Source organism: Pipistrellus kuhlii, unplaced genomic scaffold (genome assembly GCF_014108245.1).
Source record: "Pipistrellus kuhlii isolate mPipKuh1 unplaced genomic scaffold, mPipKuh1.p scaffold_m20_p_1, whole genome shotgun sequence".
NCBI lineage: Eukaryota > Metazoa > Chordata > Mammalia > Chiroptera > Vespertilionidae > Pipistrellus > Pipistrellus kuhlii.
This window is the reverse complement of record NW_023425404.1, coordinates 132,722,331-132,745,353: the sequence shown is the minus strand read 5'-3', so window position 1 is coordinate 132,745,353 and position 23,023 is coordinate 132,722,331. Positions and strand designations below refer to the sequence as shown.

The window sequence follows — 23,023 nt, the reverse complement described above, 5'->3', positions numbered from 1 at the left end:
GGAGAAAGCTTTATTTTGTATTATTCCTCTGCTATGCGATTCCTGTATAATATTCAAAGACTATAGGATAATTCACTAGACTACTCAGAAATCCTACCATACTTAGTTTACTTACAGTTGATTCTAAAATAATTTTGATTTTGCATTTCTTCCTTTAGTCTCCTTTCCTCTGTATCCACCAAACTGCAAAATAGTTTACTGAGCTTATGCAAATACTGCACTGCTCGTTGCAATAACCCATTGCTAATCACATTTTTTTTTTTTTTGCTATTACTAACTTTATCTTAAAATAGGGTCTCTGGCTCTTGAGGAAGTGAACATCAACTATAAATAATCTGTTTAAGAGAGTTATGTTATTCTACATAAAATTGTTACTTGGCTTTCTATGATAGTTGTAATCTAAAAATGTCATGGTATGCACCTAACTGCCATAAATCTACATGGTGAAAGGTCAAAGTTGCTGATTTCAGAACACATGACTCAAACGTACAATGGACTGCTTTAGGTGTAACATACCATTCAGTTTGCCCCAACTTCCCTGTTCCTCGTTTAAAAATGTACTTTAGGCGCCTTGAATCAAAAAGGAAATGAAAGTTAAGGCACCTTGAGCTAATTGTTGGTGATTGCATTTTTCTTAGGAATTCATTAGCCCTGCTTTGTATTTTTAACGCTGACTTCCTCTTAGGCTTGATGGCTTGAACTTCTAAACCAGTGAAGAATTTGTTTAAATTTATTGAAGTATCATGCAACTATATTTGTAATTGATTTGTTTCACTAATAGTATACATCTTTGGTATTTTTAGATAGTTAGTGCATCTAAGTGTTAGTATATTTTGTTAAGGTTTTTCTTTAATTTCTATAAATGTCATTGCCTGAAGTGGAATCGGACATTCTATATGAAGAACTCTCCTAAAATGTGTTATTTTGCATTTGGAAACCAGAACAATAATTGGGCCAGAGTCTGAGAATAATTATAATTGGTATTAATAGGAGGTAATTATAAAATTATTAGAATGAAGACTTCAAATAGTAAGACATTTTAAAGGCCAATCTGTAAACTTTTGCTTATCTTTGTTTAGTATTTCAAGGTGACAATGAGTAACTATTTAGATGAAATTTTCACTTTGGCCTATTCTCCAAATAGTAATTCTCCAAAAAAGTATACTTGAGAAACACGATTAACATAGACTCTTCACAACAAAGACTTACTCAGATAAACTTTAGAAGTTTCTTCTACTACCCCATAAAATAAATTTTGTTTGGCAGAAGTTAAAATTGTTACTTTTTGCCAAGAACATAGGATAATATTAAATTGGAGCTGTTGACCCAGTTTCAGGTTCAAAGCTGTGTGAACTCCTCGCTGAGTCCTTACAAATCCCAGTGCCCACAAGCACCATTGCCACCCACTGTGATCGGTGGGACAGTCAGAAACAGACCTCTCCATCCTCGGAGCCAAAGCAGCTGTTCCTCCTTCAAAGATTTCCCTTTGAGATTTCCATTTTATGACTCAGCCTGACCGATATGTTTTTGGCAAGTTAGTGCTGTGGGAGTGTACCTGTCATCAAGAGAAAGTCAAAGCCAGAAGTGCTGGGTGATATTAAACTTGTAAAGAAATTTTCTATTGCAGACTGGCAGCCGTCAGAGGGGAGGGCATAAGGGGGCTGAGTGAAAAAGGTGAAGGGACTCAGAAAACAAAACCAGCCTCAGAGACAAACAACAGTATGGCGATTATCAGCGGGAAAGGGGCTGGGAGGAGGGAGGAAAGGGTATGGGGGGATACATGGTGATGGAAGGAGAGTTAATTGGGATGGTGAACACACAATACAATATACAGAGGATGAATTACAGAATTATACACTTGAAACCTCTATAATTTTATTAACCAATGTCACCCCAATAAATTCAATTTAAAAAAAGTAACTGCAATTACAGAAATATGCATTAAATGGAGGTGTGTATCATAACAAATCCCTATGGGCCCATCACCTAGCTTCAATATTTATCGCCATTTTATCAATACCATTTCATATATTTTCACCACACATCCTATTCCCATCCCCACCCCCACCAGTGTTTTAAAGCAGAACAATTACCATATTCTCTCACCTATGCACAGTGCAGTATTGCGGTGTGTGTATCTAACAGATAACTTATTTTACAAAGCCTAGTCACAGTGTCATATCAACCACCTTAAAATGTATGGTTTAATGTTCAGACCAAATTTCTGAATTGGACCCTGCCTTGCCCCCCAAAAAATATTCAAAGTAAAAAGATATTGAGTAAAGTTAAGTCCACACCTTGCATTTGATTGATGCTTTTGAGTAGAGTAGTCCCAGTTTATATCTGTTATCTAGCGTCATTGTTAATAGAACTTCTCTCATTCTCAGAAGTGCCCCATTTTGGAAGATAAGTTGTATGATTCGTCAGCCTCTTTTTATTTATAATAGTCTCTCTTTTTTTATGAACTTATTTGTAATAGAAACTACATGATTTGCTCTGTAAAATTTCCCTTATTCTGGATTTGGCTCATGGCACAGTTGTTTCATTTAATGTGTTCTCTGTCCCTATACCTTCTGTACACTGGTAATTTGGCATACATATACGTATATGTGTATATTGGAAAAAATGCTTCATAAATAGTAATAAAGTAATCTTAGTTTTTCTCATCTTCCAGGTGGGATGTACATCTGCTTCGATTTGTTTATAGTAATGTTAGGAGTGTTCAGTTAGTTCAGGAGTTGTCAGCTTGATTCATCCACCCTGAAGTTTCCCGAAAACTTTCACCAGACGCATCTATTTATTATCATTTCCTCTTTCCAATCCGAGTTTGCAAATTCATATTTTTCTTATCCTGTGCTGTATAAATGTCAGGGTTACATACATTTATCGTTGCTAGTTTTTCTATACTTGCATAAGTTTAAATATCCAAATGGTAAACCAAAAGGTTGAAAATGTTTTTAAAAATCGGTTATGGAGATAAATTATTTTTATTATAATTGCTCTACTGATTTATCATTTAACCATCAGCCAAACATTGTGTAATAGTAAAGTGAAAATGGTATGTGTTAATTCTAACAATATTTGAAAGACCCCCTAATTAATCTTAATATTTCAAGAAAAACTATCTTAAATATAATAATGTTACATGTAATAAACATTAATATCTCAAGAAAAATGATTTTAAATATATTGTTACATGCAATAAACACTATTCAAAAATGATCTTACATATAATATTACATGCAATGCACATATTTCAAGAATAAAAGGATTTTAAGTGTAATATTACCAAAACTGTATTAACATAGTATGATATCACAGAAGTTGTAGGAAAAGTCTATTTTGTTAGATATGAGTATTGCTACTCCAGCTTTTTTTTTTTCCATTTGCATGGGAAATTTTTTCCATCCCTTCAACTTCATCCTGTGTGTATCTTTTGTTTTGAGGTGTGTCTCTTGTAGACAGCATATAATTGGGTCACGTTTTTTATCCATTCAGCTACTCTACCTTTTCAATGGAGCATTTAATCCATTTACATTTAGGGTTATTGAGAGGTACATTTTTATAGCCATTTTAATTCTGTATGCTAGGTTTCTCTCTCTTCTTCTCAGCAATCCCTTTAGCATTTCATATAATGATGGCTTGGTGGTGATGAGCTCCTTTAGCCTTTTTTTTTTTTTTTTTTTTTTTTTTTTTTTTTTTTTTTTTGTCTGGGAAGCTCTTCATTTGATCATTTATTTTGAATGATATCCTTGCTGGATATAGTAATCTTGTTCTCAGATCCTTGCTTTCCATTGCCTTGAGTACTTCATGCCATTGAGTACTTCATGCCATTCCCTTCTGGCCTGTAGAGTTTCAGGGAAATCAGGTGTCAGCCTTATGGGAACTCCTTTGTATCGATATATAACAGTTTTCTTTTCTCTTTCTGCCTTTAAGACTCTCTCTGTCTTTAATTTTTGGTATTTTAATTATGATGTGTCTGGGCATGGATCTGTTTGGGTCCTTCTTGTTTGGGGTTCTCTGTGCCACCTGAACTTATGTGGACTTTTTCCTTTACCAGGTTAGGGAAATTTTCTACCATTATTTCTTCAAACACCTTTTCTATTCCTTTCTCCCTTTCTGCCTCTTCTGGCACACCTATTATTCTAATATTGTTACATTTCACATTGTCCTATAGCTCCCTTAAGCTGTCCTGTTTTTTAATACAATTTTCTTTTTGGATCTCTAATTGAGTGATATTTTCAAGTCTGTCTTCTAATTCACTGATTTGATTCTCAGCTTTCCCTAATCTGCTGTGTATTCCTTCCAACTTCTTTGTGTTATGTCATTCTTTATCTCAAACTGTTCTTTTTTCATAGTTTCTATATCTTTTTTTCCATACCGTTGAGCATTTTTAACATCATTACTCTGAACTCTGTTTCAAATAAATTTCTTATCTCTGCTTCATTTATCTCTTCTTCTGGAGAATTCTCTAGTTCTTTCATTTGGGGGTTCTTTGTTTCCTCATTTTGGTTGTCTGTTTGGGTTTGTGACTATGAATTAGGTAGAACCTCTATACCTCTCAACCTCTACTGCAGGACATTGCTAAAGGCAATTTCTGACTAATTGGATTAGGCAAAGAATCAAAGCCTCCTGAGATCACCTCGGTCTACGGACTAATAGGATGAAGACTTGAATTGCCCCCTCTCCCACCCCCAGGCAATAGCCCTCAGGTGTGGGGAATTTTTTTCAACAGGGTGGGGCATTTGCTTCTGGCTGGAGGCTAATTGTTGCTTTTAATCTCTTATGTTGCCTCAGGACAAGGTGTTTTCCAGTAGGGTCTATCTACTGTCTTCCCCCTAGGCAAGGGAGATATCTGTGTGGGAAAGACGTCCTCCTCTGTGTGACTGAGTGACTCAGCCCAGGAAACTTGGGGTATCTGCTTTCTTTCTTTCTTTCTTTCTTTTTTTTTTTAAATATATTTTATTGATTTTTGTACAGAGTGGAAGGGAGAGAGATAGAGAGTTCAAAACTTCAATGAGAGAGAGTCATCGATCAGCTGCCTCTTGCACACCCCTACTGGGGATATGCCCGCAACCAAGGTACATGCCCTTGACCGGAATCGAACCCGGGGCCCTTCAGTCCCCAAGCCGACGCTCTATCGGTCCCGACTGCTTTCTGAGCTCTATCCCCCGAGTCCCCAGTCCTAGGTTCTGCTCTCACAGCTCCAGTCCTCATCACCCTCCCTCTGCCAGAGCACAGGGTGGCTCCACAGGGAATTTCTGTGCATGGACCCTTCAAGAGACTGCCCGAACTTTCAGCTATCACTCCCTGGCAAAAAGCACCTCACTGCTTTTCACAGCTGGATGTTATGCGGGTGCCCTCCTCAGTTTGGTTCTTTCTGCTGGGGAGCCCAGCTTTGGGATTAGATCCCAGAGTTCTCAGTGGCACCCCTCCACACACACACACAAACACAGTTGAGATATCTCTCTGGGACTTCAGTTGCCATCTGTGGGTGCCTGACCAGCCCTTTCATGCCTCCGCCCCTCCTACCATTCTCTATGAGGTCTCCACGTCAGTCCTTGGGTTTCAGGGTTCTCTCCTGTGAAATTTCCATTGATTTCCTTTCCGTATTTTAGGATGTTTTTGAGAGGTAATTCACATTCCATAAAATTCACCCTTTTAAAGTACAGTTCACTGGTTTAGTATATTCACAAAGTTGCACATTTTCATTATTCCCAAAAGGAAACCCCATACCTGTTAGGCAGTCACTTTCCATTCTCCTCTCCCCTAAATGTCAACCTCTATTCAACTTTCGTCTATATAGATTCACCTATTCTAAGCATTTCATATTAGTGGAATCATAGAATAATTGGCCTTCCTGTCTGGTATTTTTTATTTTGCATAATGTTTTAAAGGTTCATCCATATCATAACATTAATCAGTACTTTATTTCTTTTTATGTCTGAAACATATATATATATATGTTTCAGACATAAAAAGAAATAAAGTACTGATTATATATATATATATATATATATATATATATATATATGCCATATTTTCTTTATCCATTCTTCAGTTAATGGAAGTTTGGGTTATTTTCACTTTTGCATATTATCAATAATGCTGCTATGAATACTCATGTGTAAGTTTTTGTATGGACATATGTTCTTGTGAGAAAATATATGTAGGAGTGGTGCTGTTGGCCATATGGTAATTATAATGTTTAACTTTTTGAGGCACTATCTTTTTTCCAAAGTAGCTGCACCATTTGTTATTCCTCTCAGCAACATATGAAGGTTTCACTGTCTCCACATCCTCACCAAAACTAGTTATTGTCTTTTGTTTGTTTGTTAATCTGAGGGTATTTTTCCATTGATCTTTTAGAGTGGAAGAGAAAGGGAAAGACAGAGAGAAACATCCATGTGAAAGAAATACATCGATTGGTTGCCTCTTGCATGTGCCCTGACCAAAGCCCTCGCGGGGGCGCAGAGAAGGGGGGAAGGAAGGGCCCTGCAAGCAAGATATAATACGTGCTTTTGACCGGAATCGAACTTGGGAACTTTTGGTCCACAGGCCAATGCTCTATCCACTGAGCAAAAAGCAGCTAGGACTTATCTTTTTTTATGATAGCCCTCCCAGTGGGTATGAAGTGTATCTCATGAATTGGATTTTCATTTCCTAATGACTAATGATGTCAGGCATTATTTCATGTGCTTTTGACCATTCGTGTTTATTTAATTCTTTGGTCATTTTTCAATTGTTTTTTTGAGTTGTAAGAGTTAATATATTCTGGATACAAGAACTTTATCATATATCATTTGCAGATATTTTCTGTTATTCTGTAGGTTGTCTCTTTACTTTCTTAATAATGTCCTTGAAGCACCAAAGTTTCAATTTTTAAATCAAATTCATCTATTTTAAATATATTGCTTGTACTTTTAGTGTCATATCTGAGAAACCATTGCCTAACCCAAGGTCTTCAATATCTACATCATTGGTTTTTTTCCAAGTATTATAGTTTTAGCTCTTACATTTAAGTGTTTGATCACTATTAATTTTATGATATAAGAGTCCAACATCATTCTTTTGCATATGGCTCTCCAATTGTCTTAGCAGTACTTTTTTTTAAGATGCTCTTTATTAGGTGGAGGAAATTTTTTTTCTGTTCATAGTTTGTTGAGTATTTTTATCATTAATGGGTATTGGACTTTTCTCAAATGTTTGTTTCTGCATATAATAAGATGACCATGTGGTTATTGTTCTTTATTTTAAAAAAATATTTTTTTATTGATTTCAGAGAGAAAGGGAGAGGGAGAGAGAGAGAAACATTAATGATGAGAACTATTGATTGGCTGCTTCCTGCATGCCCCACACCAGGGACTGAGCCTGAAACTCGGGCAGGTGCCCCATCAGGAATTGAACTGTGACCACCTGGTTCATAGGTCGATGCTCAACCACTGAGCCATGCCAGCCAAGCTATTTTGTTAATGTGGTATATCATATTGATTGATTTTTGAATATTAGACCAACATTGCATTTCTGGCATAATGTATGTGTAATTTTTTTCATATGTTGCTGGATTCCATTTGCTAGTATTTTACTGAGAATTTTTACAACTCTATCAATAAGGGACATTGGTCTGTATTTTTTGTGTGATATTTTCGATTTTTGGTGTCAGGGTAATGCTGGCTTCCTAGAATACATTGAGAGGGATAGAGAGATAGAAACATTGATGAGAAAGAAACATCATTGATATGTCTAATGTATCTAATGTATTAGGCAGTCCTAATAGCAATTTATGCTTTCTGATTATTTATTACTAGAGGCCCGGTGCATGAATTCCTGCACAGGTGGGGTCCCTTTGGGTGACCTGCAGGGCTCTGGCCAAAGCCTGCAGTCTAACACCTCCTGCAGCTCCTACCTGCCACTCCTGCTCATTCCAGCACCACTGTGCCTGCCGCACCCAATTAGTCCTGATGGGGAGAGGCTGGCACTGCTGCAGCAGTGCTCAGCAGCCATGAGCCCCGTGTCTGGCGCCCTCCCAAGGGGAGTGGCCTGTGGGATTGGGCTGTAACTGGCTCTCCAACATCCCCTGGGGGGTCCTGGATTGCAAGAGGGTACAGGCCAGGCTGAGGGACCCCACCAGTGCACTATTGAGGCCAGGGAGGGATGCGGGAGATTGGCCAGCCTGGGAAGGGCACAGGAGGGCTTTAGTATTAATCTAAAAATCATCAATTAGTTTGTTCTTTTTTTTTTTTTTTAGTGTCAGTATTAACTCATGGATTTTAACCTATGTTCAATAACAAGTTATCTTCATGTCACAAAATAGAGAAGTTCAAAACAATATAATTACTACTAATACACTATTGGTATTCAATAAGGGCAGAAGAGCAATGCATGAACAAAGTGAGAATTTCAATAAAGAGATAGAAAATATTTAAAAGTCCCAAACATAAATCACAAAACTGAAGAATACATAATTCAACTGAAAATTTCACTAAAGGGATTCAACAGTAGACTACAACACTGGAAAAAAATAATAATAAGGCAAAGCAGCAGAATTCATCCAGAGGGGAAAAAAAGAAAAACAAAAAACAATCAAAATAGGAGTGAAGACAGCTTAAGGATTTATAGACATGGGGACCAGTATATATCACAAAGAGAACCTAGAAGAAATAAAATGCAGAAAACTAACTTAAGAAATAATAGCTGAAAAATATCTAGAGTCAAACATGCCAAAACTTCTGAGATGCAGCCAAAGCAGTTCTAAAAGAAAGTTTTATAAAAATAAATACCTACATTTGGGGGGAATACCTCAACCTAACTTTATAACTTAAGGAACATGATAAGGAGAAAAAAACTAAGCCCAAAATTAGCAAAAGAGGAAATAGCAATGATTAGAATGGAACTAAATGCAATAGGGACCAAAAAGATAAATGCAATAGAGATTTTAAAAATCGCATTTATTGGGGCGACATTGGTTCACAAAATCATAAAGCTTTCAAGCGTACAACTCAACACAACGCCTGCACACTGCATCATGCACCCATCACCCAAAGCAGTGTCTTTCCATCCCCATCTATGCCCCATTTGCCCACCTCAATAGAAACAAATAGTCAAACCGTTAGCTACACTTACCAAGGAAAACAGAGGGAGAACTCAAAGATATACAATTATAAATGTAAAAGAAGACTTTGCAACTGATACCACATGAATACAAAGGATCATAAAGAATATTATGAACAATTATACACTAATAAATTGGACAACCTAGAAGAAATAGATAATTTCCTAGAACCATAAAACTTACTGAGTCATAAGAAATAGAAAATCTCAACAGAACAATTAATAGTAAATACATGATATAGTAATCAATATCCCCATATGAAAAGAAACCTGAGACACCCAGAGAGCATTACGCTAAGTAAAATAAGCCAATTAGAGAAAGACAAGTATGATATGATTTCATTCATATGTGGAATCTAATGAACAAAATGAAATGACAAATAGAAACAGACTCACAGTTATCAGAGTGAGGGTGGAAGAGTTGGGAGGGCTGGGTGAAAAAGGTGAAGGAATTAAGAAAACAAACAAACCAAAAACACAGACACAGACAACAATGATGATGATTACTAGAGGGAAGGGGGGTAGGGGTTATAAGGAGAGATAAATGGTGATGGAAGGAGTCTTGGGGTAGTGATTACCTAATACAATATACAATATACAGATGATGTATTATAGAATTGTTCACCTAAAACCTATATAATTTTATTAACCAATGCCACCCCTAATAAATTCAATAAAAAAAGAAACAATAATAATAATAATAATTTAAAAATAACTCACAAGAAAGAAAAGTCCTGGACCAGATGGACCAAACATTTAAAGTTGAATTAACAGCAATCTTCCTTAAACTCTTCCAAAAAACTTGAAGAGGAGAGATCACTTCCAAATTTATTTTTCAAGCCCAGAATTAATCGGTACCAAAACAAGGGACACTATAAAAATAGAAAACTGCCCTCACCAGTTTGGCTCAGTAGATAGAGCATTGGCCTGTAGACTGAAGGGTCCCAGTCAATTCCGAAAGGGTTCAATTCCAGTCAAGAGCATGTGCCTTGGTTGTGGGCACATCCACAGTAGGGGTGTGCAGGAGGCAGCTCATCGATGTTTCTCTCTCATCGATGTTTCTAACTCTATATCCCTCTCCCTTCCTCTCTGTAAAAAAAAATATATATATTTTTTAAAAATAGAAAACTACCAGCAAGTATCCCTGATGAATATAGGTATAAATATCCTCAATAAAATATTAGCAAACCAAGTTCTATAGTGCATTCAAAGGAACATACACCATGATCAAGGGAGATATGTTCCAAGGATGAAAGTATGGCTCACCATGCCAAATCAGTTACTATTCATCAAGAAAATGCCAATCAAAACCACAATGAGATATCACTTCACTCTTATTAGGATGTGTGTTATCTAAAAACAAGAGGTAACAAGTGCTGGGGGGAAAAGAGAACCATGTATACTTTTGTTGGGGGGAATGTAATATAACAGCGACTATGGAAAATAGTATAGAGATTCCCTAAAAAAATTAAAAATAGAACTACCATATGATCTAGAAATACCACTTCTGAGTATGTATCCAAGAAATTATCTCAAAAAGCTATCTGTGTTCATTGCAGCATTATTCACAGTAACCAAAATGTGGGTATAACCTTAGTGTCATCAACAGGTGATGGGTAAAAAATATGCGGTAATGCATACACACACAGGAATACTATTCAGCTTTCAAAAAGGAAATCCTGACAGCTGTGACAACATGGATTAACCTGGAAGTCATCCTAAATGAAATAAGCCAGACAGATACTGCATGCTATCACTTACATGTGGAATCAAGAACAAAAGACAGTCACACTCACAGAAGCAGAGTAGAAAAGTGGTTGTGAGAGGCTTGAGACCGGGGGAAATAGGAAGAGGCTTATAAAAGGATACAGTATTTCATTTATAAGTAAGGCCAGGGGATCTAATGTATAGCATAGTGACTATACTAGATAACATTGTACTATATATTTGAAATTTGCTAAGTATAACTTAAATGTTCTTTCCACACCAAAAAATAAATATAAAGAAGGTAAATATGTGAGCTGATGGATGTGTGAATTAGCGCAATGAAGAAATCCTTTCGCAATGTATACATTATGTCAAAGCATCACGCTGTACACTTTACGTGTCTTACAATTTTGTCAATTATACCTCAGTAAAGCTGAACTAATACCTACTTAATGTAGTTTTGGCTAGTAGGTTGCTTTATCATGTTTCGTTTTTTTGGCTCCTTAACTCTGTCTGTTTATTGCTTTTAGGTTATATTGACTTGAGCTGTGAAGTCACAATAGTGTATTTTATCCAAGAACTAGAAAGCACTCACATACCCATCAGTAATAGAATGGTTAATTTGTGGCATATGATGAAAAATTAAACTCCATGAATAAAGCATAACATGTGCAACAACATGGATGAGTATTATAACGTAATGTTGAACAAAAGCAAGGCATAAACAAGTTTATACTATATAATTCCACTAGCGGCCTGGTGCAGGAGATTTTACACTGGAGTGCGGGGGTCTCTCAGCCCGGCCTGGGCCCACTCACAGTCCGGGACCCCTTGCTCCTTACCACTCGCCTGCGTGCTGCTCCTTAGTGCTGCCGTGGAGCCAGGAGAGGCTCCCACCATCACCCCTGTGCTTGCCAGCCATGAGCTTGGCTTCTGGCTGAATGGCACTCCCCCTGTGGAAGCTCACACTGACCACCAGGGGGCAGCTCCTACGTTGAGCGTCGCCTTCCAGTGGTCAGTGTGTGTCATAGCGACCAATCATTCTGGTCATTCTGCCATAATATAGTCGCTTAGGCTTTTATTATATAGATATGCATATGTATGTTAAGTATGCATAGATATAGTTTTGCCTAGTTTATACTGTATATACAATATATTTAATATTAGTATTTTAATATAGTATTTTTATAGTAATAGGCAAAATTATATACACATATATACACATACACACTGTATACAATAGGTATATAGTATCCTATATGTAGTATAAAAATAGGCAAAATGTGTTTGTAGACATATATATTTATGTATAGATATATATATGTATATATATAGATATATATATATAATTGCTAAAAATAGACAGTACTAATCTCTTCTAATAGAAGTTGCTTTTGGGGGACAATGCCTGGAAGGAAGCATTAAAAGGAGATTCTGGGGTGCAAGTATATGTTTTGTTTCTTCATATGGATGCCACTCTCTTGGGTATTTCATTTGTGAGCATTTGTAAGCTATGAAATTATGTTTATTTTCCTGTATGTGTATTATTCCACAATAAAAAGTTTTAAAATTGTGTTTTAAAGTCAATTAAAGCAGTTCTTTTCTGATGTGATTATGTCACAGCTTAATATAGCATTAGATGAGATGTTGTTAAAAACTAATTTGCGTGCAGACAGTCGGAATATGAGATTGGTAGCATAGACAATGCTCTCCTTAGCTGTGAACGTGATTCTTTGCTTTCTCAGGAGAACCTGTGCCTGTCAAGGGCTGGATCCAGACACCTGTGGTGCCTCTTTTTCTTTCGGTTGTTCCTGGAGCATGTACTACAATGGATGTAAGTTTGCCAGAAGCAAGATACCAAGAAAATTTAAGCTGCTTGGGGATGACCCAAAAGAGGTTTGTTTACTTCCTGATGTATAATCTCATTATCTTTCAAGCAGAATTGATGAGCACAGAAAAACAATATGGCATACTCCACCTCTAACAAAGAGTTTCATCGCAGAGATGAATCAACAAAATTTTTGCTAAGCTGTAATTACATTGTAATAATTTAAGTTAGCATAATAACCATGTTATATCAAAGTAATAGATAAAATAACATAAACTCTTCATACCTATTGCCTTTTATATTTATTTATGTCTCATGTAAATTCTAGAGTTTTAAATAGCTGTCATTTCAATATTAGAACTAAATGTTAACACTTCAATGTTAAAACTTTCATTCATTGCACCTGAATAATAGAAGTCATGTTCATGACTGCCATGTTGAGAAAAGGCCATTTCTAGTCACAATTTCACACCATGAGATTTGGTAATTTAGTTATTATAATGAATGCATTCAAGTACCTAAAACATACTTCGATTTTAATTCAAAAGTATAATTTAAATAAATGAACATTGATTTCTTACTGAAGTCACTGATTTTTGTTTTTCCCAATAAAATATATTTCTCAATATATAACTTGTAGGTTTCTATCAAATTTTAAATTTTGGGTAGCATGTATTCTAGAGTATGCTAATTTAAGTAATCAGGTAACCTTAGTATATTTAGCATTTAGATACAACCAAGTTTTTAGTTATTCTGTGCACCTTATAATTATCTTTCAAATTTTAAATGCAATTAAAGTAAACAATTATACTATGGATATTATAATATTGACTAGTAAACAATTATACTATGGATATTATAATATTGACTAGTAAACAATTATACTATGGATATTATAATATTGACTAGTAAACAATTATACTATGGATATTATAATATTGACTAGTGACCTGCTGCACAAAATTCATGCACAGAGGGTGCCCCACAGCCCAGCTGCACCCTCTCCAATCTAGGACCCACAGGGATGGGGCCTAAACCAGCAGTCAGACATCCCTCTTGCAATTCAGGACTGCTGGCTCCTAACTGCTCACCTGCCTGCCTACCTGATCGCCCATAACCACTCTGCCTGCCAACCTGCTTGCCCCCAACTGCCCCCTACTAGCCTGATCACCCCCAATTGCTCCCCTGCTAGCCTGCTTACCCCTAACTGCTCCCTGCCAGCCTGCTCTCTCCCAACTGCCCCCCTGCCAGCCTTCTTACCCCCAATTGCCTCCACCTTGCCACCTGCTCACCCCCAACTGTTCCCCCCTGCTAGCCTGCTCGCTCCCAACTGCCCCCTTGGCCAGCCTGCTCACCCCCAACAGTTTCCCAACAGCCTGCTCACCCCCAACTGCCCCCCCTGCCGGCCTGATCGCCCCCAAATGCCCCTCAGCCGGCCTGATCACCCCCAACTGCCCTGCTCTCCTGGCCTTATCACCCCTAACCGCCTCTACCCTTGGTCCCACCACCATGGCTTTGTCCAAAGATCTCCTGGAAGGTCTCCCGATCTAATTAACATATTACCCTTTTATTAGTATAGATATGTCCTTTAAAATGAAAAATTTGTTACTTTATGACTACAACAGCAAGTGAAAGTTTAATAAAGTACAAAAACTTTTGAAATTAATGTAATTGTTTTCATAGGATCATTTTTAAAAAATATTTTTATTGATTTCAGAGAGGAAGGGAGAGAGAGAGATAGCAACATCAATGATGAGAGACAATTATTGATAAGCTGCCTCCTGCACGCTCCTACTGGGGATTGAGCCCGAAACCCAGGTTTGTGCCCTTGGTTGGAATCAAACATGGGACCCTTCAGTCCGCAGGCCAACACTCTAACCACTGAGCCAAACCGACTAGGGCAACAGTATCATATTTTTAATAAATTATATTATCTAAATGTGTTATATGTCCTGTTTTCATAAGAAAAATTGAATATTAAATAAGCACAATGAAAATGAGCAATTTTGCATGCTGTCAGCATCTTTAATTTTCCACACTAGAGAACTTTTTCACCGCTATTTCATAAGTGCTTATCACTCCAGCCAGGTTTCTGTAAACCAAACTGAGGGAATGGCTGGTAACATCCTCCCTGAGTGAGGTGGGGGCACTTCCTCAGAAGCCTCCTTTCCTTCCAAATGCAAATAAGCACATCTCTGCCTGGTGGTTACATCTCCTAGGATTTTTAGAGAAATATCAATATGAAATGAGAACTTCTAAGTATGAATAGAAAAACTGAGTATTCTCACCTACAGTTTTCAGAAGCATATTACTTTAAAAATCTATTATTTGGGTGGGTGGGTGTGGGTAACTGATCATTTCTTCTTTTAAATAAACTGTGCCAAGTTCTACTATACCTTCTAGTTGTGAAGATTTTGTTCATATTTGAAGCATCAAGTAATTATTAGTTACGAGTAGCCCTGCACACAAATCCATGTGCAAGTAGCTCGATGCCGCTTGCCTCAGCTGGCCACCCGCCCACCGCTGCTGTAGCTTTTTGCTGATTGAAGCTCGCTGCCCTGCCCTCCTGTAGCTCCACCACTTGTAGATTGTTCGTGACGTTATAGCATAGTGGAAAATTAGCATATTCCTCTCTTCTTATATAGGATTATGTGAAGAGATCCTTTCAAATTTCAAAATGCTATTTTCATAGACATTTAAAAGTACAGAGGTTAGAAATAGACAAATTAAAGCAAACAAACCCTTTTAATAGCCATCTTGCTTGGCAGCAGATTGGAGAGGGAGTAGAGACTGTGACCTCTTTAAGACAGTATATTCTTCTTTAAATGTGTCTTAGCCAGACCTACTGTAAATTACAAAGAGCATCTAAGTTCCCCATGAGCAAAAGAATATTTGCATGTGAGTCAGTTCCTTAAAACCTCAGTGCTGGGCATCATAGGGGGCAGTCGTCCAACTGCCCCAAATTAGGTTCCTCTGTGTTAGTTCCGGAAGGCCTACTACAAGAAGTCTATGAGAACTGGCAGATTTTGTCAATGAGCAAACACAGAGGAAGCAGGTGGCTAGGAAGAGAGGGGTGGAGTGGTTTGTCCCAGAGGAAATAGTCACCTTCTTAGAATGAAAATCAGAGGGAAAAAAGTCCATGCAATTTGTTTTAAATCCAGTCTTAGAAGGGAATTAAAAGGGCTTTAGCAGGAGCATGCTATCTCTACAAATTAAGTTTCCTCAGTGACTCAAGGGAGAACAGACCAGCTTAAGAAACTCATTCTAGTCTTTCAGTCAGAACACTCACTGTGGGGAAGGAAAAGGAAAACAAAAAATAAAAAAAATAAAAAGCACATATAGTAGCTTCATTCTCCTAACCCTTCTACCAGCACAGTCTTCTATTTATAAAATGCCAAATATCTGCATGCAAAGTAGAAAGTTGATTAATCTCTCAGAAGATTAATAGCACATACAAAACTTGGTAATGTAAGGCCTATACTTACACTTAGAAATAGTCATATTAAGATACTTTATTTAGTAAGATGAATAGTTTATAGTGATTTGTATCTAAGATATGGGGTGGGGAATCTAACGGATAGTCTCACATACTGAGAGAATGGATTTAGAATTTAATATGTATTTATTATTTTATACAGGAAGAAAAACTGGAGTCTCATTTACAAAACCTGTCAACTCTTATGGCCCCAACATACAAGAAACTTGCACCTGATGCATATAATAACCAAGTAAGTTTAAATAATTGACAACAACTGGGACCACTTACTTATTATTGATGACCTATCTACCTACTTCCAAAAATATTTTTGAAGCAATGGTTTTGTGTGTTTTTTTTAACTTTTTCTAAATTTTTTCTAATTGTTGAAGTCACTGCTGTGATCTGTTTCTGATAAACGTAAAATATACCATTTTACTCTTTTAACCTGTATATATGAGCTTTTGAGGCTCAAAATATCTACTAATTGCGTTCTCATCCAAATAATTTTGTCCCTATAAGCAGACTTTGGTGATTAATTAAAATGATCTGCCAAAACTGGTTTGGCTCAGTGGATAGAGTGTCAGACTGCAGACTGAAAGGTCCCAGGTTTGATTCCAGTCAAGGGCATGTACATTGGTTGCAGGCACATCCCCGGTGGGGGGTGTGCAGGAGGCAGCTGGTCGATGTTTCTCTCCCATCGATGCTTCTAACTCTCTATCCCTTTCCCTTCCTCTCTGTGAAAAATCAATAAAATATATTTTAAAATAATTATAAATAAATAAATAAATAAATAAATAAAATGATGTTGCCCAAACTATAGGTTCAACCCACTTAACTGTTTTCTCAGAATGTCTACAGATATAAAGCTACTAGAGGCCTGATGCACGAAATTCATGCAAAGGCTTGGCCTTCCAGCGGCGGGCGGCTTGCCTCAGCCCTCACAGCTGCAGTTTTGTCCAGAACATCGTTTGGCTGTCTGGTCTAAGTAGCATATTACTCTCTTATTACTATAGATGGGTGCACTACTTACAAGTGTCCAGATATGCCAGATTTCGCCAGGTCCTTTTTATTTTGGTCTTGGCTCTATGAACCTATTGCATAAGTATGTTCTACACTATACATATTTAGTAGGCTAAATTTTTCTCTTTTTAATTAAATTTATTTGGGTTATATTGGTTAATAAAATTTTGTTTCAAACATATAATTCTACAATACATCATGTGTGTATTGTATTTTATTTACCACCCCATTGTATTGTGTCTCCTTCCATCATCATTTATTCCCCCTTTACCCTCTTCTATTTCTTCCCATCCATCCCCCTTCCCTCCAGCAATCACCATACTGTTGTCTGTGTCCATGAGTCTTTCTTTTTTACTTTGCTTATTCCCATCACCCTTCTCGTCCAGGCCCAACACCCTCTCCTTTGATAGCTGTCAGTCTGTTTTCTGTATCTATGAGTCCATCTCCACTTTGTTAGTTTATTTTGTTCATTAGATTCCATACATAAGTGAAATCATATGATAACTTATCTTTCTCTGACTGGCTTATTTCACTAGCATAATATTCTCCAGGGCTACGTTTTCTAAAATATTTGTTCAGAAATACTCCTGAAGGAGGCAAAAGACTATACAGTTTCAATAATATCAACAACAAAATGTATTAAATAAATTTTGTTGTTGATACAAACCAGATACTGTGTTTAGTCACTGTGGACCTAAATATGAGCAGTGTAGGTTTTCTGTCTTTAAGGAACTTCCTCTCTCAATATGTATATAATAGCAATTACAGAATAATACAATAACAGTTAGACCAGAAGATGCTTGTATTTCTGAAGATACAAAAAGGTTCTCCCTGAAAGTAGGGTAGAGATGTAAGGTTACAAATCCTTGGAGGCCTCATAAAGATTGTTGAACTGCATCATGTAGGTAAGAAAGCAACCATTTGGGTATGCTGTGTGTGTGTTGGGGGTGGGAAGAGGACAAAGTGATTTAATTTTAAAAAGGTTGCTTACTTTTCATAGCTTCTATTAATCAAATTATTTTAGCTGGGGAAAGGGACAAGATAACAAAACATTGTTGTGCTTTTTACTCCTTTGATTCTCATTATAGATGGTTTCATACACACCTGATGTTCTAAGCATTTATATTCTAACCTATTACACTTCCTTTGGAGTATTTTATGCATCTCCTGAACCTGGAGTGCTCAAAATATGAAAGTAGTCAAAAGTGACTATATATAACTTCTGAGATGAGAATCACTATTTATGTAGGAATAATTGTATAGGTGTACTAATCAATGGGCATCAAGTTTCAGTTAGGCAAGGTGAATAAGCTGTAGAATCTGCTATATAAACATTTATATCTGTAGTAAAAAAAAAAAAAGTATTGTACACTTAAAATTTGTTACAAGGATAGATCTCATGTTAAGTGTTCTTACCACAATAAAATAAAATTTAACTGCATACATTTGTGCATTAAAATAAATCTAATGTCTCTATAAATTAATTCAATTAATGGCTGTGAATGGATAAGGTATTTTTATATATATGCATGATAGGTACCATTAGTAATGTTCATCTATATGTCTTAACATGGCTTAGAGATCAAAAAAGAGCCATGTGATCTTTCCACATACTGAATGGGAAGATGTTTTGAGGTATGGATGCTGTCAAATCCTATCTTTTGATTTTTGCCTACTTCCCTCAGCTGAATATATTAACTTTATTTCTCATATCTGAATGTGCTTCCTGGCTTTATTCCCTGTTTTCATAGTTAAACTCTTGTTGCTAAAGTTAAGCTTCATTGGGTCTTCAAAGCATTTCTTGATATTTTTGTAGAGAGAGAGGAAGGAGGAGGGATAGATAGAAACATTGATGAGAGAGAAACTTTATTGACTGGCTGTATACCCCCTACTGTGGACTGAGCCTGCAACCTGGGCATGTGCCTTGACTAGGGATTGAACCAGTGATCTTGTGGTTTCTAGGTCAATGCTCAGCCACTGAGCCACACTAGCTGGGCTAGAGTCATGAGTGTCAATACACAAATATACTTATGAACCTAGTAGTAAATAATATTCAAGCCATCAAAAACATCATGTTGTGAGTGCAGATTCTAGCCATGATGAATTCACAGGGACTGGATTTACTTTTATACATATACTAGAGGCCCGGTGCACAAAATTTGTGCATGGTGGGGGAGGGGTCCCTCAGCCCAGCCTTTACCCTCTCCAATCCAGGACCCCTTGGGGGATATCTGACTGCCTCTCACAATCCAGCACGGCTGGCTTCTGACTGCTCATCTGTCTGCCTGCCTGTCTGATTGCCCCTGACAGCTCCCCTTCTGGCCTGATCACCCCTAACTGCTCCCCCGTTGGCCCGATCACCACTAACTGTCTCTGCCTCACCCTGCACCTGGGACCAAGGATTCACTCCTCCAGCCAGTTGCAGGCACTCGGGACCCAGGCTTCCCTCCCTCTGGCCAGCCACAGGCACCCCGGACCCAGCTGGCTTTGATTGGGCTGGCAGCAGCCGCAGGAGACCATGGGCAGGCGGCTTTGCCCAGGCTACAGCCTCAGGTGCTGGTGCCCGGGTCTGTGGGGCGGATGGCTTGACCCTCTTCCAGGCCTCAGGCATTGGCACCGAGGACTGCAGTGTGTGTGGCTTGTCCTTCTCCTGGGCAGCAAGCACAGGTGCACCCACTGGCACCCAGGACCACAGGGCGGGTGGCTTGTCCCTCTCCCATGCCGCAAGCACAGGTGCAGCCCCTGGCACCCAAAACTGTGTGGCGTGTGGCTTGTCCCTGTCCCCAGCCATGGCCTGGATGTTTCCCATTCCTCTTTTGCGAGCTCATTTGTGTCTGGCTGGCCCCCATTCCTCTCTCCCCAGTCTTGAGTCTAAGCCATTATGGGCGTGATGACCATTTGCATATTAGCTCTTTATTATATAGGATATACATTGAGTGGCCAGATTATTATGCATTCAGAGATCATAATAATCTGGCCACTCCGTGTGTGTGTGTGTGTACTAGAGGCCCAGTGCACGAAATTCGTGCACTGGAGGAGGCGGGGTCCCTCAGCTCAACCTGCACCCTCTCCAATCTGGGACCCCTAGGGGGATGTCTGGCTGCCTGTTTAAAAACAGGCAGACCTTCCTTTAACAATCAAGGACTGCTGGCTCCCAACTGCTCACCTGCCTGCCTGCCTGATTACTCCTAACTGCTTCTGCCTGCCAGCCTAATCACCCCCTAACCACTCCCCTGATCGTCCCCAAGTGCCCTCCCCTGAAAGCCTGGTCACCTCCAATGCCCTCTCCTGCATATTCCCTCTTTATTAAATAGGGTTTTTCTTTAACATATTAGACAGTGTACCTGCCGTGTCTTGACAAATCAGTAAAAATATAAACTCAAACTAAAAGTGTCATAAAATAAACTCCTTAAATGGAAATTTCATGACACTTGGAAAGGTGATATCATGTGGGTTTTTTTTCCCTTTTTTCCTTCTTTTTCTTTTTCTTGATGTTGCATCTTTTGTCCTTTCTTTATTTTCTCCTTTTATTTCTTTTTTGTCCTCTCTTTCTCTTAACTTTTCCATTGGTAGAATTGTCAGTACTTGAATCTATCTTGCTTCCAGAAGACGAACAAGAGGGAAACACACTATCATCATCTGAAGAAAAAGATGACCTATTTTGGGATGGTTATGTTTCTGATTTTGCTTTTTTCCTGGTTTGATTGTCATTTCCTCCGGCCCCACATTTTCAGGGCTTGTGCATGGGCACTTCTTATTCATGTCTATAAAACCTCCCTGCCTTGGTGAAAACTGTAAGGGAAAAGGCCTTCCTGGGTGGCTCAAGCCCTTCCCAAGGTGCTGAGGAACCAGGGTAGGGAGCACCCGCCACGGCCCTTGCAGAGCCAACCTCCGGACCTTGGGGTACTCTCCAGTAATGTAACTGCAATGTCCCCATTTGCCATCAGAAATTAGTTGTAAGTTACTTCTGATGTGAAACCCTACCTCAGACATTTCCTTTGCAGTTTCTAAAGATTTTAAACAAACCCATTTACCTCCCTAACATGGTCAGGAGTTTCTACCCAATGGGAGAGGTTTGCTGGGCAACATAGCCCAGATACCCTCCCCCCCAGTCTCCAATCACTCAGCTGGGGGCAAGGGAATTTCCAAGGCCATAGGTGTGTGTGGGGGGAGAGAGGGGGGAGGACCACTCCATGTAGGAGCAGGCCTTTTGGAGGCTGAAACCCCAGGCTGCCTCCCAGGCCTACACCCCACCCCCACCCCCAACCCCACCCCCACCCCCTGTAGATGGGAGCTGATCCCTGGGTGGGAGGGGGATAGGCAGTGCTGGCGCCTCCCAGGCCCACAGCCCAGGCCCAGACCCTGGCTAGGAGTGGATTGCGTGGGGGAGAGGAAGAGGGGCCATAGCCTGGGTAGCAGCTGAGAGCAGATCACACTAGGGGAAGTGTGTTTTCTCCAGGCCACTGCCCAGGTCGCTGCTGGGAGCAGATCATGCTGGGGGGGGGAAGGGGGGGGCTGCGTTGTCTCCAAGGCCACTGCCCGGGTTTCGGCTGGGAGCCTCCCAGGCCAACAGCCTGGGCCGCATGCTGCCTGCTCTCAGCAGCAGCCCTCCCTGGGACTGGGGGACCTCAGTGGGCCTGTGAGGACTGGGTGCCACCATCTTGTGTCTGTGGGCGCCGCCTTTTTTTGCCATGGAATGATGGTTAATTTGCATATTACTCTTTTATTAGATAGGAATAACAATTTTTTATATGTAGAAGTAGAAAAAGCACAAGATAGTAATGCCAAAGAAAGGAGAAATTAAAAGGTGAATTTATCACATGGACCCAGACAACAGTGTGGCAACAGCCAGAAGGAAAGGGGGTGAGGTAGAGGTGGAGGTGGAGGTGGGCAAACGGGGGGCAGAAAGAAACTTTGTTTGGGGCAATGAGCGCATCATGCAGTGTGCAAATGATGTTTTATTGAGTCGCACACTTGAAACCTCTATGGTTTTGCAAACCAATGTCACCCTAATAAATTCAGGGTTGGTTTTTTTGTTTTGTTTTGTTTTTTAAAGGGCATAACTTATTTCCTAAAGAGTACATTAGGCTCCAGGACTGGGAGGAGGTTCCTGAACAGATCCCAAGGTTATCTATGCATTAAGGAGACAAAGCTCAGACTATGGAGAAGTAACGTCATAGAATTCACAACCCAGAGCGCCAGGGAGGAGAGGGCATCATTGAGAACAGCTCCTATATCTGTAGAAAGCTGTGCTTGAGTCTTCAGCTGACTACTGAACTGTGCATGCATGTGAAGAGATTACCAAGGCTGTAGAAAGAGCCATCAAAAGGAGGAGGCAGAACAATCCCTTGGTTTCATACAAGGCCTACAAAGGTTTTGTTAATACTATTCAGAAGGAAAAGACCTATTGACATACAAAGTGACAAAGAGCATATTCAGAATCTTATGGCCTTGGTAGCAGAAGCAGATTAGGCTTTTCTGGTCACATCTACAGATGGTTAAGATTAAGTCTTGAAAGCATCAAACTGACTCCAAATAATGGCATCCCAGAACAAAAGCTTTAAAAAAAAAAATCTCTAAAACAAAGTAAAATTTATAATATCTTAATCCCATAAAAATTACGAAGCATAGCCTGGCCAGTGTTGCTTAGTGGTCAAATGCCAACCCTTGAACCAAGAGATCATGGCCCACTTGCTCAGGTTGCAGGCTCAATCCTCGGTGGGGACGTGCAGGAGGCTACCAATCGGTGTTTCTCTCTCATCAATGTTTTTGTCTCTCTATCCCTATCCCTTCCTCTCTCTCTAAAATCAGTAGAAACATATTTTTAAAAAATATTAGGCATACAAAGAAGTAAGAAAATATGACCCATAATTAGGGTA

The 23,023-nt window shown here is 38.9% G+C and overlaps 1 protein-coding gene across 8 annotated transcripts in view; it reads left to right on the top strand.

Annotated features, from left to right (window-relative positions):
* TET2 (tet methylcytosine dioxygenase 2) overlaps positions 1-23,023 on the top strand; it is a 126,028-nt gene that overhangs the window by 85,297 nt on the left and 17,708 nt on the right. The window contains exons 7-9 of one of the 8 annotated variants that reach the window (XM_036410026.2): positions 12,564-12,714; positions 16,285-16,374; positions 17,681-17,815. The exons of 1 other annotated variant lie outside the window; for it this stretch is intronic. In XM_036410026.2, coding sequence (XP_036265919.1) covers positions 12,564-12,714; positions 16,285-16,374; positions 17,681-17,710 — 271 coding nt within the window. In that variant the 3' untranslated portion in view covers positions 17,711-17,815. Of the gene's footprint in view, positions 1-1,079; positions 1,402-8,248; positions 9,372-12,563; positions 12,715-16,284; positions 16,375-16,944; positions 17,355-17,680; positions 17,816-23,023 lie in introns of those variants that run through there. 6 more of the 8 variants (XM_045589331.1, XM_036410034.2, XM_036410015.2 and 3 more) reach the window with 6 other exon arrangements.